The following is a 27,910-nucleotide window of genomic DNA, read 5'->3' on the forward strand; positions in this document are numbered from 1 at the left end:
GTGGACATAAGAATGGCCATGCTGGGTCAGATCAATGGTCCATCTAGCCCAGTATCCTGTCTTCTGACAGTGGCCAATGCCAGGTGCTTCAGAGAAAGTGAACAGAACTGGGCAATTCACCCCATTGTCCAGTCCCAGCTTCTAGCAGCCAACAGCTGGCAGCTATGCTAAAACGCTACATTATAGGTATTGTGAGAAATAGTGTTTTGGGCCATTACTGTAGACTATACCATAGAACTTTAACAAACGTTGTCACATGAGATTGGTAGAGAGACATGGAGCCTTTTAGATCTAGTTCGTTGCTTTGAAGGTCAGTGACTAAAAACCAACATCGACTATCAGCTGTTTGGCAGATGATGTGAATGGGGTTGGTTCTTTCAGTACTATTTTATCCTGAGTGGTCCAGGTCCAATGGGACAAAGCCTACCATCACCATTGACCATAATCAGTAGACTATGTTGTAACCTCAGAAAACAATCCAATCTTCTACACTCTAGAGGTAGGTCTCCCTCCAGGTCAGGTCTGAAGCACAATGGGGAAAGAGAGTTTGCAGCTGCCCATGTCCTATCAGTTCTACAAGTGGACTTCATTTCTCACCACTATCAGACTAGCACTAAATTAACAGGAAATGCTTGTCTGATCTCAGAAGCTAAATCATCTCAGGCCTGGCTAGTACTTAGCTGGGAGACCATCTGTCACTAGATTTACAAATAAAACTGAAAGCCTTAACTTTGTCTAGTGTTTGAGGATTAAAGAGAGAAAAACATAAAAAACTAGTCTGGTAGTTATAAAACTACAGAAACAAAGACTAATGAATTCACAGAGTCCTATGGCATTTGGTTTGGTTTCCAGGTGTTTATTTTCCTTTGGTAATAAATCATCAATTCATGCAGTTTGAAAACTCAGCTTGTTTTGCAGACTCAGCCTGATAGGTGGAGGAGGGAATGGGAGGATGTACGACGATCCTCCTTGGATTATCAAAGTACTAGAGCTCAGCAAACCAGCAGAGACATCACCAATCTGCCACTTGTGAAGAATCACTAGGATTTTCCTGTGGATTGTTCCATAAATAGGGTGCCCTTTAAAAGTGATTGCTAATGTGTGATGTTTGAGTAAAAGTGTTATTCCACTTATTACCTTGGTGTAAATTTCTATATAAACAACAGCTGTGAAACTTAATTTAGAGCTCAGCTGTATGTTATCAAGAGGCACACCACCTATTTTAGACCCACATTTAACTCCATCACATAGCCTGTTATCCTACTTTAATTTAAAGCTGGTAAGTCTGAAAAATCAACACTATGAAAAAATGTTCTGCTGAAAAATACATCCCCCATAACGTCAAACTTCATCTATTGTGCTCCATTTCTGGGTTTCTGTCATAATCCTGGAAGAAAGTGCACCATGCCAATATCTTTAAAACAGATCATCAATAATACTATGCTTGTATTCCACAGCAGCAGTGGCAACATCCATGATATCCAGGGACAAAATACCAGAGTATTACCCACATGCAAGAAATACAGATGAAAACCTACTAGAAATCATAGTGATATCTTTATTATAGAACTGTAGTCAAGAAAACTTTGGGAGACATAAAAGAGTGATCTCCCTTTGTTTTGTAAAGTGTCATTCATCCTAAATTCTAGAGTTATTTTAACGCGATACATAACAGATACACATAATTAGTATTTAAGGAGTTCCCTTCCAATCCATTTTAATGTTCCAGTTTAAGGCACAAGGAGTCAGAAAATGACCGTTCAGGATTCTCATTCAGCTCCTATTTGAACACAGTATAAAAACCTGTATCAGGAGCTACATGTTCATGAGATGAAAGTGTGTTGGGCTGAACTGTAATTCAGGCTCTGAAGAAAATGTACTCATTTGGCAGAGGCACTCTGCAGGAAAAAAGTGTCCTTTGAGCACAGTGTAGTTCAAGATAAACCTGTGCCTGACAACAAGCATCACTCACAGAGATACTGTGAGATTTGTCTTCAGCTATCATTCAGGAACTTGACTGAAACAGAATTACCTCAGGAAAATCCTGCAATTTAGATTATAGACTGAACTGTCACAGGCAAGTGCCAAATTTACAATCAATCTTTAAGATACTGGTTACACATGCTAATGAAGTAATTAGGAATGCAATCAGTGATCTGCATGTGCAAATAGCCATTTGCAACTCTCATGTGCAGATACAACTCACACATGCAAATCTGGCAGACTAAATTTAGATTCTTTCTTAAGAAATTATGCGCCCACTGCATAAATTACAAATCACTCTACAGGCTATTTTTATATTTCACCAAAATTCTGGGTACAGTTCAGAGGCAGGAGTTTTAAAAATTAACTCTTTTAGTTTATAAAAAGGTTTACGTTTAATAACAGATTCAACAATTTCCCGGTTAGGGCAGCTGAAATATCAGAATCCAAATTAAATATATTCCCCAATTGCTTTCTTTAGCTTTATAAAATGGCTGTTATTGGGAGTGGGGGGAAAGGACTCTGGGTGACAAATTTTCTGACCGTGAAGATATCTGTAGAACTGCGTCTGCAAATGCAGTATTTGGTCAATAGACGCTCCGTATATTTTTATAAGGATGAAATGACTTTGGTGATCTCAGTGGATTGGTATTCCACATCACAAAGAACAACAGCGTCAAAGAGTCCAGCGTCCAAGGCGAAGGCACTTCTACCTCATCCTTACAGGTGTGTTTCTTCTAGGTCAGGATTGAGATGCAGTTTGCTGCTCGTGCTCTGTTAATTAATAACCCAGGTTCTCAACCTTGCACTTTTCACTAAACATTATTTAGAGAGAACTTTAAGAAGGAAGTTATGACAATCAGAGTAATACAACACTTCAAGGCAGGCAGGAATACTGGACACACCCTTCCACTAGGTTGTAAAGGCGTGTTATTGCTGACATAGTTTATACTGAGAGTAAACAGAATATCAGGGTTGGAAGGGACCTCAGGAGGTATCTAGTCCAACCCCCTGCTCAAAGCAGGACCAATCCCCAGATTTTTGCCCCAGATCCCTGCATGGCCCCCTCAAGGATTGAGATCACAACCCTAGGTTTAGCAGGCCAATGCTCAAACCACTGAGCTATCCCTCCCCGCATTTATCTGATCAACAGAAATGGTTTAAAGATGTGTTTTGGTCTTCTGTGCCCTCAAGCAGTATTAGTAGTTCATTCAATCATTTACAAAATTCAAAGCTACATGAAAATTTGCTTCAACACATTTAGCCCAAGTTCAATACCCTGCCTCTGATAGTTGCCCTGACCTTCGGATTTAAAATTAAACAAAAAATAAATGAAATGCAGGTATACTCAATTGTACAATGCAGTAAGATCTGATCTTATGGCCACTGTATTAGTTTAAACCCTGAAACATGAGATTTGATTAAATCTTGTCCTACCAAATACAATTATTAATTTACTTACTACAGGTCATAAAAATATTCAACTTTTAGAAAAACACCTGCACTGTTTAAATATATGACCTCTGTTACCACAAGTGCACCTCTTAAACAGGAAGTGCACTCAGCCACATCTGCAGCGGGAACCAACCTACTATGAGTGGTGTACAGATGCTCTATGGCAGTGGTTCTCAACCAGAGGTATGTGTACCCCTGGGGGAAAGCAGAGGTCTTCTAGGGAGTACATCAACTCATCTAGATATTTGCGTAGCTTTACAACAGGATACATATAGTTCTTGTTCTTTGGATTTAACAGTTTTCTCTACCACCTGGATTTATTCCAATTATTGTTTTAAGGCACTTAGATAAAGTCCAAACATTAGAGATATGCTATAAAGCAAAAGGGAAAAAAGTTCACCTCAGGCCAAAAGAAGTGGAAAGATGTTGTAAAAACCTTTTTATACTGATTTTTAAAGACTAGATCACAACCTTAAGATGTAGCACTGTGCCAGGTAGAATCCCTCTGACCTGCATATCTCCTTCATATTTTGTTGGTGAGGTGACTCCTGGACATGCAAACCTTTACTTCCCAATTCTGCAACCCTTTTGTTAAGGAACACTTCTTCACACCAAGAGCTCCAATGAAGAAAGAAGCCCCAATTCTGTGCATTTGGGCTCCTTGAGTGAGCACCGTTCATCAGCAATGATTGCAGAATTGGGATCTTTGCAGGATTAGGTTAAAAAAAACAAAAATCCACCACCAGATATTCAGGAGAAAGGACCCAATCCTGCAAGGTGGAATGGGACTTGAGCGTGATCAGCCCTTTACAGAATTGGGCATCAGATTAATCTTCATATTCACACACAACTTCCAATAATGTCAGTGGGAATCAGAAGTAGTGAGAGGAGAATTAGACTCGTTAAACTGCAAAGCAGATGGAATTGGTCCCAATGGCTCTTCTAATATAAAAGGAAAAGGCTTAAATGCACAAATAAAATCTGTTTAGTAACTGAGAGCACAAATCTAACTTCATTCATACCTGAACATACAAGTATGCTGAGGTAAAGATGCTGCCTTCAAAGTTAGCAAACAGAATTAGAGTACGTGTATATATTTGTCAGCATAATTGCTACCCAATCAATTATCTCAATCATTAATAACAAAGCCAGCGGTTTAGCAGTGTCTGTTCCCAGCATAGAGCTGATGGCCAGATTTTTATTTTTCCTTCATTCAAGCATCTTCCAGCATTTCTGTTTTGCTTTCATCAAGTATAAAGGGCGAATAGAAGTCTTTGTTCTTCATGTGTGCCTCCAGACCCTGAAAATATAGGAAAACAATATGCAATTAGGTTGTAAACACATCGGACTTGGTTAATGTTGTTATTTTTAGTGCATTTAGTACCGGGGAAGGGTGACTCACAGCCCAGGAGGCTAAAGATTTTCTGTCTAAAGAAACAAGTACAGATAAGCAGCCCCAGCTTCCCCTGCAATATGCTATAAAGATGAACCCTGGGCTTCCACAGAGGTGCAAAGGGGCTTAGCCACCAAGTGCCCAGTAAAGTCAGTGGGAATGGCACAGCTCAACCCCCTTGCAACAGACCTCCAAGGGTGCATCTCCAAGAGGAATGAACGTGTGTTCTTAATGCAGGTTAGTAAACACATCGTAACTAACTCCAGACAAAATCCTAGTGAAGACAAGGCATTTTGTAGTTAACATGTGTTAGAAGGAAGAGTTTAACCCTAGGCTCCCTCATAGTCTTTAGCTATGTCTACACAGCAGCTGAGCCAAGTAACTCTCAGCTGGGGCAGATGACACACATGTGATAGCTCTGAGTGAACTAGTGCGCTAAAAACATTAGGGTTGCCACAGCAGCATAGACGCATCTGCCTTTACCGCAACCTGTGAACATGGCATAAAACTACAAACTGCTCTTGTCTTCACTAGGATTTTGCCTCAGATTAGTTGTCCTGCATGACCTAACATGAATTAAGAACACACTTTTTTCCCCCTTGTTAAGACAAGACCTAAGTGCTCACAAAAACCCTCTAGGAGCTTGTCTACCCCTAAACACCACAGGGTAGCTACTACCTATGCTGACAGGAGGGCTTCTCCCAGCGGTGTAGGTAATCCTTCCTTCCACACCATGCCCTGGCTAGAAACACAGAAAGAAAGTCTCTCCTACATAATTCTGTAAGTAGTGAGGGGAAGAGACGACTCCTCCCACCCCCTCAGATACACACCAAAAAAATAAAAGTTGTCCTACAAAGACTATCGGTTTCAGGAGCAAGACTCTACAGATTCCTTCTGAAATCCTGTCTTTCAGAAAGGCAAAGCGTATACCAAGCAGTGTTGTTGCTAAGTATTATTTGCTCACTATGGGAGAGATACTTATCAGATGTAAATTGGTGTGCAGAATTACCCCATCTGAGGATTTGGCCCGATGAATTTATTAATCATCATATTTTGCACATCCAGAAAGCTTTTAGTCAGAGGAGCTCAAAGCATTTATAAAATCTTGAAAAAGTCTCACAGCCCCAAGAGAGGGAGGTATTACAAATCTCACTTTATAGATGGGTAAAACTGAGACACATGGAGATTAGGGAGTCAACCAATGCCATGCAGTTAGTCAGTGGCACAGCCAGAAATGAGAAGCAAAATGAATCTCAGGCCGCTTGGTCTAACCATTACCCTACTTCCAAGCAACTGCAAGGTGAAGAAACCTATTTTTTCAACAGGAAAGACACACACACACACACACGCACACACAAAAATATCTGCAGAGACAATTATACTCACCTCTCCAAAATAAGACACTAATGGAGAAATCTCACACACAGCAGGAGGATCTTCAGTTCCTGATAAACTAAAGAATAAAACACAGGATTAATCGTTCTCTTTATATGTCTGTACAATGATAGCTCTCCGAACAGAACAGGCTACCAAAAGGGCAAGAGATAGTTTACATCCAGAGATTAAGCCCAGGTCCCGTGACAGTTTGAACCTGGATTATGGGTAAATAGGAAGAGTTAATGTTTCCTAGCTATTTCAAATCAAAAGAACCAAATGCACGCAGATTTTGATGATGTGCTTTTCAATTCATGTTAACAGCTTCAAGTTCTGGGTTTACTGGACTATGAGATGATGGTTAAGTTTGTGTGAATTAAGTGTGAGAAAGGAAGCATCTGAAATGGGGATTGTTATATAGTAGCTGACAACCAGATGTTAGTACCCAACAGAACATAAACACTGCTATAATGAGAAGTTCTGGGGACCTTGTTCAGAACAGCTTGTGCAGATCGGGTAACTTACACCTCTGTGGTGCTGGCTAAGCCCTTAATGCCAAGAGAAGAATGACTGCAACAAAGGCAGTATTGCCACTAACGTTCTCTGTGCTGGGATTTCTATCTCGGGAGTCAGCTTTAAATCCTGCCAGAGCTCCATGAATGTGTGGAAGTGAACTACTGACTCAGTACTCTCCTTGACTGCCTTGGCCATGCCCCCTTTCCACACAGCATCCCTGACATTTGTGGATGCATGGGCCCCTACACAACCTTGGCATAACTCCGGTTGTGGCTACCCTACACTGCTGCAACCTTAGCTCTCAGTGGATGTTCTGTCAGCAGACGCTTCTGCCAGAGTTTATCCCTATGGGTGTCTCGATCCCATTAAGGGGATCCGGACACTGGCTGCCCTGTGACCTGCAGCCAGAACACATTCCACCTCCCATGATTAAGGCTGCGTGTTTGTTACGGTGGTCTCAGAAGTCACGGATTCTATGACTTTCCACAACGTCCGTGAAATTCCACAGCTGTCGTGGCCAGCCACTGGCCACTTCTGGAGCCATCTCGCAGCCAGCCGCACTGTCGCTGCTGGAGTGGCCCCAGAGGCAGCCGCACCAGCCGCTGCTTGGCAGCCCCAGGCAGCTGGCCCGGGGGTCCCCCAGAGCAGTGGCCGATGGGACCGGACCCAGACCCGCCCCGAGTGCAGTGGTGCCCCAAGCCTCCCCCACTCCCACTCCAAGTACAGCAGGGCTGGTGTGGATAAGATTTAGTCACGGGCATTTATAGTAAAAGTCAGACAGGTCACGGGCAGTGAATTTTTGTTTATTGCCTGTGACCCGTCCATGACTTTTACTTAAAATACCCATGACTAAATCTTAGCCTTACATACTGATCACTAATGCAGCAGTGGCAGTTATCAGTACTGATTTCCAGCAGCATGTTAACGAAAGGCCTGGTGAAGAACAAGAACCACACCACCACTGCAGGAAATTCTACCCCAAAAAGTAACAAATTCTATGCAACAGCCTAAAATGCCACAAACGAGCCCAGATTTGGTAGCGCCTGAGGGGGAAATAACAGAACATGTCACAGAGGGGCTCACTTGAGTTTCTCTGGTATCCTGCTGCCATTTTCATCCAGGAATCTGGCTCCAGCCTTCAGAGCCCAGCGGTAATGCTGAGAAAGGAGGGACCGCCGAGCTGTGGTCGGAGTGTCTGTGTCGGCTGTGTCGGCGTTTTTTAATGGGGAGAACTCCTCTTCCCTCAAAACTTCAAATGCAACAAAATTCCTATCAGAGAAGAGAAGGGGTCAGGAAAAAGAGAAAAAGCTTAATATTGGTCCTCTCTTGATGGTACAGACATGTACCGATTTCACAGGGTGGGGGATTACCCTAGGGAGCATTGATGTAGCATTGCCCCAGCCGAACGAAGCCAGGCGGAGAGTGAGTGAATACAAGGGTCGTGGGATGGGAGCACAGGAGTACGTAAGGGCAGTTTGGACAGGAAGTTTGTTGTGAAGAAAGCAGGTGACAATTCACAGAGCCCCCAGGCAGAAGGCCTGGGGAGAGAGAGACCTTTAGGGTGCAGCAGCCTGCTGGCTAGGAAGCCCCAGCTAGAAGGGTGATAAGGGACCATGAGCCCAGGGGGTGGGTTACAAGCAGTGGGAACTGAATGGCAGCAGTAAGGCCGGAAGCTAGGTTGGTAAGCCCTGCTATGCTGCACATGAAAATCTGTTACGAACAAACAGGTCCAGCTGAACTCCAAGCCCAGTTTTTCTAAACCAAGAACCTGTCATAGTAAATTAGTTTCTTTCCTTAGGAGGGGGCTGGGGTCAGCAACGCTAGTCCTGCTTACGAACAAGCCTCCTGCACAATACAGTCAAGAAGCATATTAAGTTTGTGTCTACACAGCTGTGGAAGGAACCTCCCAACCCCGGGCTGGAGATCATGCTAGTGTTCTAAGAGCAGCTGTGTAGACAGCGCTTTGATGTTGTGTCTCAGCCTGGAGGTTAGGCACTAAAGCCTGCCCCTGCCCTAGGATTCAGAGTCTGAGCTCCAGTCCGAGCTGTCTGCACAGTTGTCTAGCCCATGCCTTGCTAGCTGAGTCTATTGAGCCAGGCTGGGAGGCTCGCTGCCGTGGGCTGTGTAGACATATCCTACAAAGAGCTGTGTTTCAATAATGGGAAATGCGAACAGAATCTCCCCAAAGCAACACCTACATATTTTTGCATTTCAAATGTGAAAGGCATCTGTCAAAGCATTGTGCCACAGTTAAAAACCATTGCTTATAGTGAGTCCTTTTGAAGCTTGAAACTCAGATCTGTTTTTGTAGCAGAATTATTTTGCCACCGTGGTACACTGGTTTATTTTTGTTGAGTTGCTCAATAGGGCTTGTTTGTGTCAGCAGCCCCTTCAGGGATACTTGTTTATTAAAAAATAACCTTCCCAAAAACCACAGGATTTCCCCAGACTGTGCAAGCAGCTGTATGGTGCAAACAGCTGGATCAAACTTCGGCAAGCTCAATCCTAAATTAAATCCCTTTAATAGAAATTGATTTTAAAATCTAAAAACAAGAAGCCACCACATTCAGGCCGAGGTTCCTTTGTATTTATATTTCAACCTGGAGTGAATCTCAGTGGCTTGAGCATTAGCCTCCAGAACCCAGGATTATAAATTCAATCCTTGAGGGGGCCATTTAGGGAACTGGGGTAAAAACCTGTCTGGGGATTGGTCCTGCTTTGAGCAGGGGGTTGGACTAGATGACCCCCTGAGGTGCCTTCCAACCCTGATAGTCTATGATTTAGTACTGTATTCTAGACCCAGGAAAACAGATCTTAGAATAAGAATGATGGTAGATCCTTGAGCTATTAAGTGCAACTCCCTTTCCCCTCAGATTAATGCTACATTAAGACTGATTTTTTACATGCATTAAAAAGACAGGCAACATGTATTGTTCCAACAGCAATTGTAACTTGGCCATACAATCCTTAAATAACATGTGGTACAGCTGTATATGGTGCTAATTAATTACATAATATGCATGTAAAATGTAACCGAGTCACAGTTGCCATAGGGACTGCAATTCTAGATGGCCTGACTTCTGAGGGCTTACAATCTCATGGCTGAGAATTTAGCAAATGTAGGCTTTGCATGGGATTTCCTTGTTTCACGTATGGGCAAAGGCCCACGCCACTAGACACCAACCAGTGGAGCGGGCAGTCATTCATCTGCAGACATTCAAAGCAGAGTTCACAGGTGCTGGGGCTATGCACTCCAGAACACAGCATGCCCTACAGGGAACGTGAAATATGAAGCTGGTAGTGCCTGGGCCATCACAGTATCGGAAGACCCCAGCAGATGCAGCAGTCTTTTCACCAGCCTCCCCATTGCCAATTTCAAAGTCCACGCTACCCATAAAGGCCTGTTGCAACCCACAATCAAAGAGAATACGGAGAAGGAAAAGACTGACGTCTGTCACTAACTTAGAGAACTGGAACACATCAAACACAAACTTCTCCAGCTTTATCCCATTTGGCTTTAGCGGCTTTACCAGATTTCCCTCCTCGTCGACGTAGGGCACCTTCTTTATGGCTACATGTTGCTTCAGCTGGGGCTCAAATTTCCTGCCAGGGTGAAAGATGAGGAGAACCAGGTTCATTTACTTCATACCCAAAACACAGGCAGGGGAAATCTCAGGTCTCAGAAGCAGACCTCTTATTACTCCTATTAGCCGTACCTCGGGACTTCTCAGTGCCATTCATTCCAAAGCTCTTTACAAACAGATAAATAAATTGTGCCTACGGGTCACTTCACTGATCACAGAAATGCAGCCACCTCTGTGGGGAAACGTGGCAGCCATTCTGTGCCACCGACCACACAACCCGCGTAGGGCAGGAAGCGAAGAAGAATTCTGTGTCCAATTGAAACTGCCGAAAGAATTTTTTAAAAAGAACTGCTAGAGCTGGAATTTGACCAGGAACCTTAATTCCACTGGCTCTGTAGTGATCCCAGGCCAAAGCCAAAGCCCCTTACTCAGACAAACCTACCGCTGAACTCCATAAAAGATCTGCCCGACTCCAGACCGAACAGAAACTAAAAAAATCTCACTGGATTTGTCTCCACCTATTAAACCACCTTAGTGTTGCACCTCACCCAAGGAGAGGGGTCCTCTGGCAGCGTAGTGTCCCCGGAACTGTGCTGGGCCAAGAGAAGAGTGCCTCTTAGTGAATCGCCAACATCACTCTTTGGGGCACCCAGGGGTTCCTTGGACACCTCCCTCCTCAACTCTAGGGGCAACACTCACTCTTGCCAGAGCCCAGTAATTTTGCTCCGTCCCTTAACTTTATGATGCAACCACTGGAACCCATGGGTGCGACTCCTTAATCTGCCAGAGGTTACTGCTGGGCTGCACGGCTCTCTCCCTCCCTGTCTAGCCCCAAACATGCCTATTCTCTGTCAGCCCAGGTAGAGTCACTTTCTTAAGAAGATGAAATAACCACAGTGATTCCATCAACAAGCAAAGGCTCTCTGCTCAGGGCCTGATATGAAACTAATCAGGCAGTTATTCTGCTTAGGTTCAGGAACTCCAAGCTACAGGAATGCCCAGATCTGACAGGCAATCAGAGAGCACAAATTCGCAACAACAATCAGCAGAGAGAGGGGGAAATAAAACCAACCGGCCACCAAGTTTAAATAAGAGCTGGACTGAACTGTAAATGGTGTGAAGAAACTTGTCCTGCTGGAGAGTGGTGGGGTGGAGTTCTTTGGAAGCAGGGAGAACACACTCAGCCAACAAAACACAAGATCATTGGAATTAACTCCCATTGCTGGATCATACTCAGTGGGTAGGAAATGGTTCAAAGCAGACGGACAGCTGCTTTCTCTGAATTACCTCTCTCCTGGGCATCGCAAACAACAGCTCCAACCCCCTATAGCAATGCGCCTGGAAGCCAAGGTTCCCATGCTCTATTGATGAAGGTTTGCTCCCCTGCATCTTACTAAGAGAGCTTCTTCATCCATGTATGAGCCCACAGCCCTCACCCCTCTCCCCCAGCACCAGGATTAAAATCCTTCCCCTCGAAGATGACTGACATGACCGGACTCCTTAATCAGCCAACACTGCAGCTGAGCTCAGCAGAGCTCTGGCTCCCCTCACTGGGGACTCAGTGAGCTAACTGCAGCGCATCCCTGCCAGAGCTGCTATGGCAAATGAGATCACAGCCCCACTTGCGGCTGGCTTCCGAACAATGGGCGGAAACCTCAACCAGAGCAGAGTCAGAGACAGACTCAGGGCTTGGCTATACTAGAAAACTTGAACTGGTGTCACTGACTTGATCTGGAACTGATTCAGTTACACCAGAGCAAATCTCTAAGGTAAGTGCACTTGACGGGATTTAAGCTGCAATTACCCCCGTTTAGCATAATTCAGTAATTACCAGATTGACCTGAGCTTTAGCACTGTTGTAACTAAGGTGATTTCGTTACACCAGTGAGTGCAACTTGTGAGTAGAAGAAGGTGCTGGGGACTTAAGAGGATGCACCTGTTTTCCGCAGAAGGGGGCTGGGAGGAGATTATCCCATAACAGAAGGCTAGAAACCACAGCAGGCAGGATAGTTTGTCACAGATATTTTCAGTCTGAAAAGCGACCTGGCAGGTGCAGTGGAACTTACTGTGCCACTGTCTCAAGGAAGCCGAGCGTGAAGAAGTGATTGCAGATATTGCCGGCACTGTACACCAGCCGCCCATCAGGACTCCGCATCTGTGCGGTCTCTAGGCTGATCTCGCTGTATTCCACCACCTGATAGACCCCGTCCACACGGCACACTACCCCGACAGGCTCTGTGGGATAGGCCTTCTCCACCACCTGCAGCCACAAGACAGAGGATATGGGGAGCAGCCAGGAGGCAGGGATTCCATTGGCATTGCTGGGTGCTAGCGAGAAAACACGCAGTGAGGTTCTGCTAAATGCTGATCTTCAGATGCCATAGCAGCACAACAAAGGGGACATTGCCATGTGCACCAGGCATGATTGGTGGTGCATTTTGCCCTCATGTATCTGGCTTATTAATGACAGTATTCAACCAGTTTACGAGCCAAAGCATTTGGAAGAAAATGCAATGTTCAGCAAGAACAGAGTGTTCTCAGGCACATTTTTTCTATCAAGGGCCTTTCATTTGACCCAACATGAAATACAAAATATTTCTAGTCACTTCCTTTAAGATCTTTATCTATGTTAACACTTTTAATTGCATGCTACACAAATCTCTCTCAATAAGTGTCAGGGGCCTGCTGCTGTATTGTCACAAAAACATGCTAGCTTTCTCCATCTAATTCCCCACTAAGGGAGCACCTAGTCTGGTGTATTTGTAAAAGACACCCCAGCGTACATAAGCCCCTGGTCTCTAGGTCTCTGAAGGAAGAGCAGGGGGTTAGAAAAGAAACAATTTCAGTTTGTAATTTCCTGTGCAATTTGATGAAGCCCATAAAATAATCTAAACCTGATTGCCATGGTACCTTGTGCAAGGGGCACAGGGCTTTATATTAGCACCTACAATGGTACAAACCGGATGCAAGATTCACCACTAGTGCAGCTCTCCCTGCGGGATCATGATGGAAGCTGCATGGACAGGTGTCACCTGAACTCTGCTGAGCCGTGGTATACACCCCAGAGCCTTGACACACACGAACAGGCACGCTGGGGGAGCGGTCCAATGTCAGCATCACCTCACCTTAGCACCGCAGTCTGCCCCTTTAGACACGCAGAAGCCGATGAAGACGGGATCGGCCATTTTGACGAGGATATTGTCCACACAGTACACATGGATATACTGGATACCGCGCCGCTCCATGTCATCCAAGATCTTGTTGTCCACTAGAGCACGATATAAGCCTCCGTTGCCATCTGGAATACAAAAGAAAGAGGGGGCCCATTTCCTTAACCACTCAAACCACATGTTGACTGAATGCAGACTCCACATGCCCTGAACAATCTATAACATGGAGGGTTTCTCCAGTGATTAAAGCACAGGACTGGGAGTCAGCTCAGATGCATTTTACTTCTGGCTTTGCCCTGGACAAACTGTGTGACCTTGGGCAAGTCAGTTCACTATAGTGCGTCAGTTTCCCCATCTGTAAAATGGAGATAGTGACGCTGACCTATGCTACAAGAGGGGCTTCGGAGCTTTGTTCACTGACATTTGTAAAGTGTGTCGAGACCTTTGGAGGGCAGGTGCCACAGAAGAATTAAACAGAGGTGGAGAAATGACAGACACACTTGTCTTCCAAAGCTTCAGAGTCATTCACAGTTAAAATACAGCTTTAAAAAAAAAATTCAGTGTGGTTTTGGCCTACTACCTTTTTACAGCAGTTTTAAAGAATTTCCCTTTAACTGTGTTGTTTTTTGTATGAGGCACCTTGAACACTTATGCAACATACACATAAAGTGGATCATCCTCACTTGGCTACAGCCTTTACAACACTCCAAAGACCTCCCAGGGAAGGCAGCGCTACACTCGGCATTGGAGGAGATACCCCTGCAGCAATACAGGCTTGGCACATCACTTCCCCAGATTTGCTGCTTCTTTTAATCACGCACAAGCTGGGTGCAGAGGCCACTGTTTTTTAAGGTGATAGTTAGACTTTGCCAGAAAAGAGAGATGTTTCCCTACTTCCTCTAGAGAGAATCCCAGCCACGTGATCACTCCCCAGCCTGGCAGCATTTCTCTCTGGGGTTTGCAGGCAAATCGATAGCACTGACTGGAGCCCAGCATAGCATAGGCAGGGGGTGGCCCAGCAGCCCGTAAGCAGCTCTGCTGATGGACTTCAGTTCTGGCACGCAGCACTTATTATAATCCTGCCCCCTCCTCCATTCTCATCCCACACACATACAGCTCTGCCAGTGCACCTCAGCCCTGCCTTGCACCAGTCCCTGCTCTTCCAGTCCGGTCAATATTCCCAGACTGGGCTAAAGGTTCTGCGATGTGGGCGAACACCCAGCACAGTGAGATCATCACGCTCTTTGTCATTCAATGACTGTTCACCGCATGCATTTATCTGAACTCCCAGGGTCAAGTGAATTAGGAGCATTAATATACTTGGCAGCAGGGAGTCCCCTGTGTGCCCAAGAGAGAGGCTGAATTTCAACACACACTCCCCCTGTGACTATCACGTGCTAACTGCAGGGTACCTGGTGCCATGGCAACTTTCCCCTTCTGTTCCAAGATGGCTTTCCCATCGAACGTTACAGCTGGCAGCATCCTCTGCTCAAACATGATCACATTGTTCTTATCCAAGTTAAAGTAATCGTGTTCTACGAAGAACGTCTCTGTTGGCCCCAGTGTAAACTCGCTTGTCATGATGTACCTACAGGAGACCAGAACAGTCAGGATGAAATGCAGTTAATACACACGCACAGCAAGACATACCCTTACAGAAAAATCCTATAGACCAGGGGTGGCCAACCAGAGCCTGAGAAGGAGCCAGAATTTACCAATGTATGTTGTCAGCGAGCCACAGTAATACATCAGCAGCATCTCATCAGCTCTCCCTTTCCCCAGAACCTCCCACCCGCCAGCAGCCCCACCGATCAGCGCCTCCCCCTCCTTCCCTGCACCTCCTGATCAGCTGTTCTGTGGTGTGCAGGAGGCTGGGGGTGGGTGGGGAGGAGTGAGGGCACGGCAGGCTCAGGGGAGGGAGCGGAAAGGGGTGGAGTAGGGGAAGGGCCTGTGGCAGTGCCAGGGGGTGAGCAGTGAGTTCCGCCCCCCCCAGCACATTGGAAAGTTGGCGCCTGTAGCTCCAGCCCCGGAGTTGGTGCCTATACAAGGAGCCTCATATTAACTTCTGAAGAGCCGCATGCGGCTCCGGTGCCCACCCCTGGCCATCCCTGCTATAGACCAAACTTAATAAAGATGTAATCTATAGGGACTTTAAATAACCTGCAGCATTTCATAAAGAATAATCTCTCTGCTACTGATCTTAAACTTCTACAAAGTGGTTCCATTTCTCGTCAATTCTATAGGATCTCTACAAGAAATAGTATAGGCCTGAATTTATACTTTGACCATAATTAAACATGTCCCTGTCCAAAAATGAGTTGGACTCCCGTGTGTTAGAGGGTCAGTTAGCAACCGAGGTAAGGGACCAAAACAACCTCTTTGCCTTATCAAACGGACATCATGAAAGGGAAGAAGAAGGGTTCAAAGTGGGTTTTGACCTGTGCCAGGTCTTACGGGCCAGTGATGAATTTTCAGTAGATTGAATCAAAGCTTTCCAGTGCCTCTTTTCTGCCAGAGAAATACAGCAATATTTTCCAGCCTCACAGCTGTGTGTGGGTTCCCACAACCCAGATTCTTTATTCCTCTCTCGCCTTCTTTCTCCTCCCCCTCCCTTATCTTCCCCTCCCTTTAATTTTCTTTTCTTCCTTAATACAAGGATGTCGAGTGCTCATTTTCCTGAGTTCCCCCCTAAGCAGCTCTGCAACTCCCATTACTATAAGCCTGCAGGGAGTCTCCTTCCTGCATAGCAGACCAGCCACGCCAGCACCGGTCTGCCCAACGTCCATGTGTACATGGGGCTTACTTCTCCCTGCCTGCACAATAAACTGGCCTCCGGGTTTGGTGCGCTGCATTCTCCAACTATTTGCTTCATAATGAACAGAGCATCAGGCAAACGCCAAATGTCATCAACTTAGATTTGACATTCTAAAAATAACGGGCCGGATTTCCAGAGATGCTAGAGCCGCAAGCACTCACAGATCCGGTCAGATATACGCAGTGCGAGATATACTTCCATTAATATGGCTTTAGCTCTACAGCAGAGCAACCTACAGCACCATGGTATTTAGGCAACTACTTGCAAGCGGCACCTGGATTACGGCTCAGGGATGTTTTTGTGCCTCTGCTTTGCCTGTGACCAGGCAAGGAGGTGACATTGTGAAGAACCCTGCTTTTATTTTAAGGACGAAGAGCTAGCAATAACTTATTCTAATAATTGCACAGGCAGTGCTCTCTCTCTTTCCCTCCCCCACCCGCTCACCCACCAACACAATTATCTTTTTGCATGTTGCACATTTAGATTGTTTTGAAACCTTGAGGTTTTGGAAAAAGGAAATAAGCCAGTGGCAGTCATGGGATCATGAGTCCAGTTGTAAATAAACCACCTTTAAAGTAGGTGGCATTTCAAGGCTCCCATCCTTGGCAGTGTCCTATTTCGGGCTGCTCTTTTCACGTTTGTGCAACAACTAGCTCAGGTCACCCCAAACTGGGAGCTACTGTATTGCCACTCAGCTTCAGCCAGAGTGAGCTTTGCTGCTGCAAAGCTCCATGTCTCCTGCCCAACACAGCAGTGCATCTGTCTTGCCAGCAACCCTCCAGGACTCTGCCAGTTCAAACTGGCCTTGCGGTAACAATCAGTGAACCCCAATTCCAGAGTTCCCTAGATATGTCCTTCTGCAGCGGTCAGTCCCTCTCACCGGACACTCACAGAAGTTTGCTACCTCCGAAAGGAGAGGGCACAAATGAGCTGGTTAGCTGAAGACCCGCACTTCACTAAAACAGGGCTGAGATGGTTTTGTGATAAAACAAGAATGAGGTTTAGTACTAACAACAGCCATAGGTGCGAGTGATTTCAAGTAGGAGTGAAAGAGATACGAAAGGTGACAGGCCAAACACGCTTTCTACAGACTAAAACTTAACTTCAGCAAGTTACAAGCTTTGTTAAGCAGGATTCTCGAATATAGTTAGTTCCCAGAGACCCCAATCTCATTGGCTGAAGGATCCACCTCTCTCAGATTTCAAATGCTCTGGCCTCGAATTTCTCAGGTGATGGATACCCAAATGGTGTTCTGTTCCTGCTGTACCACGTATACTCAATGTCATGCTACCTACCATGGGATGGTACACGTCGTGTTGCATTTCCTGCCGGCAAGCTGCTCCAGTTTGCAGATTCTTTCTGCCTGGATCTGATACAGGGTCTTACCACTGGGCAGCCCCACGCTGTACATCCCCTTGGGATAGGCCACGCCCAGGCGGGTCCCTTGCCCTCCAGCCAGGAGCAGCACCGCCACTTTGCTCTGTGAGATCTGGCGGAAACCTGCTTGGGACAGAAGCCCCACGAGAGAAAACAAGGGGAAGGAAACGGACGGATCAGCAAACAAAAAGAACGAGTGCTCCAGGCACTTCTGTGGGTGCACAGGAGCACAGTGTTGTACAGATAAGAATTCAGCTTCCCCATTTCCATGTGATAGGGATGGACCTTCTCCCCACTTTTAGGTCAGGATATTGAGGCACAGAGAAGTTAAGCAAGTTCTCAAAGATTACGTGTAACACCACACCTATTGGTGGGTGGCCAACAAGGATTGAACCTTTGACGTCCTGATCTTAAAGCATGAACCTCTAGTTAGTGCTGACATTTGTACAAGTGTGGTAAAGCGCTTTTCTTCCTGGCCTACCATCTGCAAGTTACCACAAATCGGCAACACCCAATATGAAACAAATGCAAGGTGCCCCCTTGTGGCAAATGCTGAAATCTGCAGGGGAAAGGGATAAAGCCCAGCATATTGCTGTGTTCTGTCAGCTCTGCAAAGTTACAAAGAGTAACATCTTGCTTTTGACGCCAACACACAGCGAACAGACACACTGAATAAGGAGCCATTTCTTTTCCTGACCACTTTTAAATCTTAAGAAAAGCAACCCGCTCTCCAAATTCGCGATCAGAAGGAAAAGGCCTGTGGCTGTCTTGCCATTATCTCACAACACAAAGCAAAGATTCAGCTTCCAACAGTAAAAGCAATGGACAAAACCCCTCACTGGTGTCAGTGCTGTTACTGTATATGAAAGATGCACTAGGCCCATTGGCTATGAGTTTGCTGCCAGTTCTTTGTCTATGGTTAGAAGGCTCAGCTTCACCATGGTGATATATTCAGGCAGAGGGGGGATATTATCACTTCCAAAATAGCTGGTAATGCCAAAACAATAGCTCTTAAGAAAGCTAATTACATAACAGTGTAATTGCATACCATGGTGTCACTGTTCAGCACACTGCACTGAAAGGGACACCACCCCAAGGGTGAGAAGACACATCTCGGCACACAGATCACTTTTCCAGACTGCAATTAAGCAAACACTTTACAACAACCCATAAGAAGGTTCAATCACATTGAGCATTTACGCAAAGTTAAACTCCGAATGGGACAGTCCTGAAGTTAAAAGAAAACCCATTTCCCCACTGGAGCAGAAAATGGGAATGACGGGGCCTTTTTACAATGCTCAGCAGGCCCCCAAATGCATTTGCTCCCCCTCTTACGGATCCCTCCTTGCTGCTACCCACTTTCATCTTCTCTCAGCTTCTTCCTTCAAGGCCGCTCTCTGAGCAGTTCTCTCTCTCACTTCCACCGAGCCACACTGAACCACTTTCCAGATTTCGAGGCTGGAAGGGACGTGGTGCTCATACAGTCTGGGGAACACAGGCCACAGGATTTTGTTGAATTAATTCCTGTTTGAACTACAGCTTATCTTTTAGGAAAAGGGCCCATCTTGGTTTAAAAACTGCCAGTGATGGAGAATCCACCACAACCCTTGGTAAGTTATTCCAGTGGTTATTTATCCTCACTTGACTTTCACCGGGCAAGTGCCTCAGTTTGCCAATGTGTAAAAAGGAGTTTCCAACCTGAGCGGAGGTGGGTGTATAAGAATTCATTGATGCTGACAGAGCCCGACATAAATGCAAAGAAATGCTCAGGTCTAAAAATGAAAGGTGCTTATTCTGCTCTCAGCTGGCCTGCCCTCTGTCTTTCACACGCACGTCTCCCATCCGCCCACTGCGTGCTGAGATATTGCTAGCTGTGCTCTGTACAACTGCACACGAGGCTAAGCTCAGCAAATCGAAGGCTAGACCCAACTGAAAGAACAGATGAGATATGTAAATAAGGTTCCTGCTTTGGGGATTTTTAGCTCTGAGTGCAGGAGAACCGTGCATGTGCTCATTCTCCATTAACCTCCTCTAGAACTGGACTCTCTTTTACTTCTATTTCTTATGTCCCTCTCAGAAAGGAAGGGATGTGATACTGACTAGTGCAAAACTCTAGACACAAGCTGACCGGCTTTAATTGCTGGCAAAACTCATGAAATACTGTGTGGCCACTGTGATGCTGGCAGACCAGGTGCCAGCTCATGCCAAAGCCCCAGGCCAATTCACTTGTGTGTTAGCATAGATTAAAGTGGTTACTAATTGCACAGAATGTACTTGGTGTTTAAACTTCATGAAGGCTGCTACATGCATTGATCTCACTTACCTGTATCCTGTTCTAATGTAATGGCAAACATTTACATTTTGTATACCGCTGTAACTAAATAACCCATCAAATGAGAAAGACGACTTGTGTGATGTGCAGATGAAGAACTTTAGCAGAAAAGTGCTAATCTGTGCACATTTGAAGGCAAATGATCATTGTGTGTGATGACCAGAAATCTAAGACTCCTCTCTGGCCACCAAAGAAAGAAAGAGCCCACCTGGATGGTGATCCTGTCAGCTTGTTTTCTGTGACAAGAAGCTATAAGCACGGATTCAGGGAAAGATCCTGTATCTCTGGACTGTTTAGACTCTTACAGAGGTGGGTATCGGATGCAAAGCAGAGAATCTGGGTACCCTGAAAAAATCTTTGGGAAACCAGTAATTTACTACATCTCTGCCAGCCTTTGGGATTATAGACTGTGACTCACCTGTACATACATTTTACCTGCTTTAACCTCTCAATAACTCTCATTTCTTTTTCTTAGCTAATAAACCTATAGTTAGTTTTCTATGAAATTGGCTGCCAGCGACGTCTTTGGTGGGAGATCTAGAATACAGCTCTATCTGGGTGAGTGACTGGTCTCTTGAGACTGGGAATAACTTGGAATATTTTCGATTTTTGGTATAAGTGACCATGTATCACTGAGTGCAATTTGATGGGGTGGCAAGAAAGCCGGGAAACTGCCTGTGCCTGCATGGTAACACTGTTCTAGTGATCCAGGAGTTCACATTTGGTACTGGCATGGTGAAATCTAATTATAAAACACTCCACCAGTTTGGGGTGTCCGCCCTGCTTTTGACAGTCTGTTCTGAGGCAGGCGCTCATGGTCATGAGCCACTTCAGACAGCATAACAATCAACACTGGACTCTGCTAAGCACAGTTCTAGAAGCAAGCTGACCAGGTTCAACTGCAGGCAAAAATCACGGACTCCTGTGGGGCCACGTGGGTTGGTGTGATAGCTTAAAATTGGACAAAGAGGTCAGCATTGAAAACAGAGTCTGTGGGGGAAGGGAAATCATTGCAGGCCAGGTTTACACTCAGTTTTTGTACCAATTTAACTATTTTGGTAGTTAACCAAAATAATTAATTGCTACAAGCACTTGTGTGGATGCAGTTATACCCATATAAAGATGCCTTACCGCAGTACAATTTTTCTCCCTTCCCTTACAGGAAAACACTATACTGGTATAAGTACCTTTATACCAGAATAGCTACATCCACGCTGGGGGATGGGTGTGTGTGTACTACTTAATTATACCAGTACAGTTAAAGCACCACAATTTGTGCATGTGGACAAGGCCTTGCAATGCTGGTGCAGCGATGATCAGAAAGGCAAAGGCCCTAGGTAAGCCAGTCATTGAGTTTTGCCTATCACTCTTCTGCAGAGAACAAGATAAAGCATAAGGCTTAATTACAGCAAGACAAACAAATGGTGCATGGTAAGCAAGCAGAGAGCACCCTCAGTCACTAACATTTGCCACACCGTCTGTTAGCACTCTTGTGTTTAAGAACTTGGCTGGATTTGTCAGCCTAATTATCTGCAAACAAATTAAAAAACAATAGCAGATGGACTCAGGCTTGGAGCCTCAATGCAAGGCTTAGATGGGCTTCAAATGTCAGTGCCAAAACGCTAAAGGGATGTCCGTGCAATGACTGAACAAATGCCATAAAACAGCAGTGTAAGAAACTCTCGCAGATATAGCCTAACAGGGACGTTAAATAAAATGGATGTATATTTATCAGATATAGGTAGAAAACTCCCTGTGCACATCTAACGGGCTCTCGACATGGTTTTCCTCTGGCAGTGATTACTCTTTTTGATGTGAGCGAGCGTCTGGCACATATGGCGGCACAGCTTGCTGCATGGGTCTAGCTTAATGATACTAGAGTGAGAAGAGTAACTAAGGGAACAGCGTATCTCCTTCCACTTGGGAGCTGGCATCAAACCAGGCCAGTTCAGTGAGCATTTGAGGAGGCGAAGAGCTGCATCTGGAGCGTTCCACCCCTGTTCCCACAGTGCCCTGGACTGAACATCAGCTAATCAAAACCTTTAGCAAAACTGAGCTGCACCTTCGCACACCCGGGCAAGGTTATTCTATGCAAGAGGGTTCCTAAGATAGCACCTCCAAGCAGAGAAGCAGCACATTTAGCCCCAGCGGCTGGTTCAATTCCAACTCAAGTATTTACATTTTGCCTTCACAAATTCCTTCCATCATTGATCAATATTGTTTCCTTATGTGCCCCCATCTTATCCATCTCTTGTCTTATACTCAGACCGTCAGCTCCTTGGGGCAGAGACCATCTTGTTCTGGTCTGTACAGCGCCTGGCACAATGGGGTCCTGCTTCATGACTAGGGTTCCCGGGCACGACAGTAATACCCATAAATAACAACCATATTCTTCACTCCTCTCCTAGAAATGCAGCAAATGGCGTTGTTGACACAGAATGGACAGTGGACAAGAAGCTGGCTATGAGTCAACAGTGTGCCCTCGTTGCCAAGAAGGCCAACAGCATATTGGGCTGCATTAGTAGGAGCACTGCCAGCAGACTGAGAGAAGTGATTCTTTCCCTCTATTCAGCACTGGTGAGGCCACACCTGGAGTATTGCAGTTTTGGGTCCCCCCACTACAGAAGGGATGTGGACAAATTGGAGAGAGTCCAGCAGACGGCAACAAAAATGATCAGGGGGCTGGAGCACATGCTTTACGAGGAGAGGCTGAGGGAACTTGGGTTACTTAGTCTGCAGAAGAGAAGAGTGAGGGGGGGATTTGATAGCAGTATTCAACTACCTGAAGTGGGGTTCCAAAGAGGATGGATTTAGACTGTTCTCAGTGATGGCAGATGACAGAACAAGGAGTAATGGTCTCAAGTTGCAGTGGGGGAGGTCTAGGTTGGATATTAGGAAACACTATTTCACTAGGAGGGTGATGCAGCACTGGAATGGGTTACCTAGGGAGGTGGTGGAATCTCCTTCCTTAGAAGTTTTTAAGGCCCTGCTTGACAAAGCCTTGGCTGGGATGATTTAGTTGGTGTTGGTCCTGCTTTGAGCAGGGGGTTGGACAAGATACCTCCTGAGGTCTCTTCCAACCCTGATCTTCTATGATTCTATGAATCGGATGGCTGCATTCTAAGGAGTACTGAAGCAGCACAGGGCTTTATCCTGCTCCCCTTGAATTCACTGGAAGTTTTGCCATTGACCTCAGTAGGCGCAGGTCCTGTTCTTTGCACTGGCTCCCCACTGAAAGCAGAATCCAGATCTATATGGGCCCGTGGTGTCCGTGCGCCACCAATATTTAAGAAGGTAATGTTTGGGCTTACCATACATTGGGGGACCAAGTGCTTCAGGGGACATGGGGTCCAGGGTGCCCTGGGGGGCAAGTGGGGGCCTGGCACCAGCAGCAGGGAGCAACCCGGCTCCAGCTCGCCCCTGCTCCATCCCCTCCCCACCCCATTCCATCTCTTCCCCCAAGCCCCTGCCCCTCTCTTTCCAGCTTCCGCCCCCTCCCCCGAGTGACGCTGGGAGTCGGCAGGGCAGGGGGGAGCAGGGCGGGCTGGGGCTGGGTGTGAAGGTTCAGTCACAAAGACGCCCTTGGGACTGTCACCGGACGTGCTGAATTTACCCCTGAGCCCATTTTCCCTGCCAGCTTGGGACTCCAGAACCCTGTCCTGGACCCCATGTCCCTCTGAAGCATGGGGTCCCCCAAAGCGCAGGGCCCGGGGTGGGTGCCCCGGTCTGTCCTATGCTTAGACCCATTCTGGGCACCACCAAAAATTATATAAAGCTGACCCCCATGTTGGTGACCCCTAGTTCTTTTGTTATGAGAAGGAGTAAATAACATCTCCTTATTTATGTTCTCCACACCAGTCATCATTTTATAGACCTCAGTCATATCTCCCCTTAATCGTCTCTTTTCCAAGCTGAAAAGTCCCAGTCTTATTAATCTCTCCTCATACAGCAGCCGTTCCATCTCCTTCATCACTTTTGTTGCCTTTTTCTGTACCTTTTTTTTTTTAAAGATGGGGTGACCACATCTGCACGCAGTATTCAAGATGCGGGCGTACCATGGATTTATATAGAAGCAATATATTTCCTGTCTTATTTTCTACCCTTTCCTAATGATGCCCACCTTCTGTTAGGGAGAGATTTCACCTTCCCCTCTGGAAAAGGGGTGTGGGAGGTGTCAGTGACTGGGCCTCTGTGCAGAAAACCCAGCAGGAGTAACCAGGCCCAGAGGGAGGGGGAGGAAAGACCCAAGTCCAGCAGCATCAGCCCCAACAGGGTAAGAAGTAGCAGAGCTCTGGGTACGCGGCTGAGCCTAGGGGAATGGGTAAGACCAGTACCGGGTTTGCCATGGCACCAGGCCCACGCTGCAAAGGGGCCCTGACCCGACCCCCTCTTCTCTGCCACCCGCCCACCGCTCTGGCTCCTGCTGCAGGGCAGGCTCCACCAGCAGCCAAGCTCCTCCCTCCCCTGCCGCTGAACAGCTGTTTGCCGATGTGAGGGAGGGGGAGGAGCGGGGCCACAACACGCTCACCACTCAGTGGAGGAGGTGGAGATGAGGTGGGGCAGGGCCTTGGGGAAGGGGGTGGAATTGGGGCATACCCCCTCCACACCCCTGCTGTGAGCTGCTCAAGGCAGGGGGCTGGGAGCACCCCCACAACCCCAGCCCTGACTCCTGCACTCTCCTCACACACCCCCACAACCCCAGCCCTGATTTTTGCACCCCCCCATCCACACCCCCACCCCTCGCACCAAACAGGAGCTGCTGCACACACACCCCCACATTCCCACCTGCACTCCTTCCACCAAACAGGAGCTGCCCCCGGTAAGCGCTCCACATCCCAACCTCCTGCCCCAACCCTGAGCCCCCTCCTGCATCCTAACTCCTGGCCAGATCCCACACCTCCAGCCTCAGCCCGCTCCTGCACCCTAACTCCCTCCCAGACCCTGCACCCCCAGCCCTGAGCCCGCTTCCACACCCTAAGCCCTGGCCAGACCCTGCACCCCAACTTTTTTCACATTTTTTTTGTTTATAAAGCGCTCTCATCCAAAGCACTTTATAATAGTTAGCTAATGGTACAAACACTATTTGGAAAGATCATTAAGTGGCCTGCCGAGACCCCCAGCGATTTTCAAGTGTTCTGTGGAAAAATAAGTTAGACTACAGGAACAATCAAGGTACCTCACTTTATTTTCATTTACTTGCTATTACTTATAGGAGGAAGAGGAAGAAAAAAAGAATGAAAAACGGGGGCTGGGGGAGATGGGACCCAGCCAAGAAAAAGAACCTTCTCTCCTAAGGAGGGGCCCCAAAAATGAAGCTGAGCACAGGGACGGGGGGCCCCCACTAGCTCTAAATCCACCACTGGCTGTCACATCACCTGGTCTGGGGATACTGTGTTGACTGATCCCCACAGTCTCCAACCTACCTGGGCAGTACAACAGACATGGCCCTGCCCATTAGCTTCTCTCCACTCCCTAGCCCACCATCACTTGCTTCCCCCTCCCCTTAAGACTTAGTCCTCTCACTTTTAAAAATGATCTCTTTGTTCTCCAACACCTTCAGCTGGCACCTTGCAGGGTCGGGGCCCAGGCCATCAGCTGCCAGGAGACAGGGTATCAGCCATTCTCTGTGCAGACAGCGTCACACCTGCCTAGGGCTCTGCAATAATCACACCCCCTTATCCCACCACTGAGATACTTAAGAAATGCATAGGGGAAACTGAGGCACCCACACAGTATTCAGAGAAAACATTAAGAACATCCCCACTTCATCACACTGGAGGACGGGCAGCTCAGTGCAGAGCGAGACTCAGAGAATGGGCTAGAACCAGGGAGAAAGTAGGTATCCGCTCTACGTGGGCAGGGGGGATCTTGTTTACCCCCTCCCCAGCCCTGCTGTGCTTGCACTTTACCCCAGCCCCTCCCATGCTCCAGCAACCAACCCTAGCTCCCGGCCCGCTGTGCTTTTGCCCCTACCCCCTGCCTCATTCCAGCTGGGGACCAATCCTCCTCACCGTGTCCCACTGTGCTCATCTTGCCCCTGGTCCCTGCCTTGTTCCAGCTGGCGACCAATCCTCCCCCCCACACACACCATGCCTCCCTGTCAGGGGGGATAAAAATCAATGATTCTTTTTTTAAAAATATGATTTAATTTAAATCGGATTTTTTTTTATAAAATAGGTTTTTTCCTCAAAAAGTATCTATAGATTGAGCTATAATGTATCTTCATTAAACCTAAGATATCTCATCATAGAACAGGGATTATAAATTCTAATTCTACAGTATGAGACAATATATTCATGTGATGTTTAGGAAAAGTTTTGTAAATGGGTTCCAATAGTTCATGGATTAGGGACACAATCTCATGGGGCTCCAGGGGCTTCTGTATAGATTATTTAGGTTAATCTTTCTATCTACCCAACGGGACTCAGTGCTCAGTCTAGAAGATACCATCAGAGATGCTTAGTTTTGCAGAACTCAAACTGTGGATTTGTGTCTCCAGAGATAACATGTTTGCTAACAGCAAAAATGTTTATATTTATTTATGTATTTAAATAGAGGTGAGAAATAAGACCTCAACCCTATTATCCCTCTGCAAATTTGTGTACACAGTCAATCCCTTACCACTGTCTAAAAGTGCAAAGTTTCAAAAAGTTCAATGAATAGAAAATGGTTGGGGGTGGAATAGATCTGGATCAGGAGAAGAAGTCTGGAGATAACTGTGAGAAGCAAGGACATATGTTTTTTTGTTAAAACACGATATGTTTGCTGTTAAAGAAAAAAATCCAGAATACATAATGTTGTTATTTTAGTTAAATAAAACAATGTAAATGTCTGTCTGGTGATGTTCTCCTCCTAATACAGCCTGGCAAGAAAATCCTCCGAATATTAATAATTAACCTGTTGAATTGGCGATAGTTCACCTCTCAGTGACTTCATAAACATCTGCTTCAATTACCTTCGGTAAATGAAATAACCAAACAATCATTCACTTTCTGATACAGCTGTAAAACCAACCTGAAAAGTTTTCAAAATAGATCACTTTAAAAGTGCATAGTGTGTACCTTCTGACAACGAAAGCTACATCTAGCTGAGTTGTGAAGACTATGGATTAACCTTATAACCACCACCAAGGCTGCACTTTTCTATAGCAAGCCATGATTAAATCGAGTCTTCCTGACTAGTGATTTAAATCATGATTTAAACCAAATCCGCCCTGTGCTCTTGTCCCCTTTATTCCCCAGGGGGCTCACAAAAAGTTAACCCGGCCCTGGGTAAGACATGGGGATGGGGGGCCGAGGAAGCAGGGCCCCGGGGAGGGGGGCCGAGGCGAACCGGCCCCTGCAAAGCCCGCCCAGCTCCCGGCAGCAGGACTGCAGCCCCGGGGCGCCGCTCGCTTACCCACCTTCCGCTTCCCATCGTGCCAGCGTGGCCGGCTCGCTGCGGCTGACGCTGCCCAGGAACTCGGCCGGGACGGGCTCCATCCTGCGGCCCGAGCGCTCCGGGGGCCCCCGCTCCGCCGCGCGAGCCTCCGCCGCCCGCCGGCAGTGCGCGCCCAGCTCCTCCGCCGGCAGCAGCGCCAGGGCCGCCAGCAGCGCGGCGCGCTCGGCCGGGGCCAGCTCGGCCCAGAAGCGCAGCAGGTGGGACTGGCCGGCCCGCGCCAGCCGCGCTCGGGTCTCCTCCGGCGGCGCCATGCGCGGCTCGGGACGCGCCCCGGGAGCCGGCTGCAGCCCTGCGCCTTCGCTGAGCCTCGCCGGCGCTGGGAGCCTGCTGAGCCCGGCCGCTGCTTCCTGAGCCGGGCGGGGCGGGGCCGAGCAGAGCAGGGGCCGCCTGCGGGAGATGGGGGCAGACGGACTGTCAGAGCGGGGCGGGGGGGTGTGAAAGTTACCGAGAAGGGGGCGAGAGAGGCAGACA

At 47.0% G+C, this 27,910-nt stretch overlaps 1 protein-coding gene across 1 annotated transcript; it reads right to left on the minus strand.

Moving 5' to 3' along the window:
• Positions 1 to 1,535: 1,535 nt before the first annotated feature.
• On the minus strand, positions 1,536 to 27,690 carry UAP1L1 (UDP-N-acetylglucosamine pyrophosphorylase 1 like 1). The gene is made up of 9 exons (XM_050926369.1): positions 27,402 to 27,690; positions 17,586 to 17,790; positions 14,888 to 15,063; positions 13,431 to 13,603; positions 12,372 to 12,565; positions 10,184 to 10,324; positions 7,805 to 7,990; positions 6,218 to 6,284; positions 1,536 to 4,738 (listed from the first exon to the last, which is right to left on the minus strand). The coding sequence occupies exons 1-9, from the start codon at positions 27,688 to 27,690 to the stop codon at positions 4,652 to 4,654; spliced, it is 1,518 nt and encodes a 505-aa protein (XP_050782326.1). The 3' UTR covers positions 1,536 to 4,651.
• Positions 27,691 to 27,910: the final 220 nt, after the last annotated feature.

Source organism: Gopherus flavomarginatus, chromosome 17 (assembly GCF_025201925.1).
Source record: "Gopherus flavomarginatus isolate rGopFla2 chromosome 17, rGopFla2.mat.asm, whole genome shotgun sequence".
Classification (NCBI taxonomy): Eukaryota; Metazoa; Chordata; order Testudines; family Testudinidae; genus Gopherus; species Gopherus flavomarginatus.

What these genes read in the sequence shown, in the direction of transcription:
- UAP1L1 (XM_050926369.1), bottom strand. Translation starts at nt 27,690, where the DNA reads ATGGCGCCGCCGGAGGAGACCCGAGCGCGGCTGGCGCGGGCCGGCCAG. An exon ending in GGCACGATGGGAAGCGGAAG is followed by an intron (nt 17,791 to 27,401) that starts GTGGGTAAGCGA and finishes TGTCCCAAGCAG; the next exon opens with GTTTCCGCCAGATCTCACAG. An exon ending in ACGACGTGTACCATCCCATG is followed by an intron (nt 15,064 to 17,585) that starts GTAGGTAGCATG and finishes GGTCTCCTGTAG; the next exon opens with GTACATCATGACAAGCGAGT.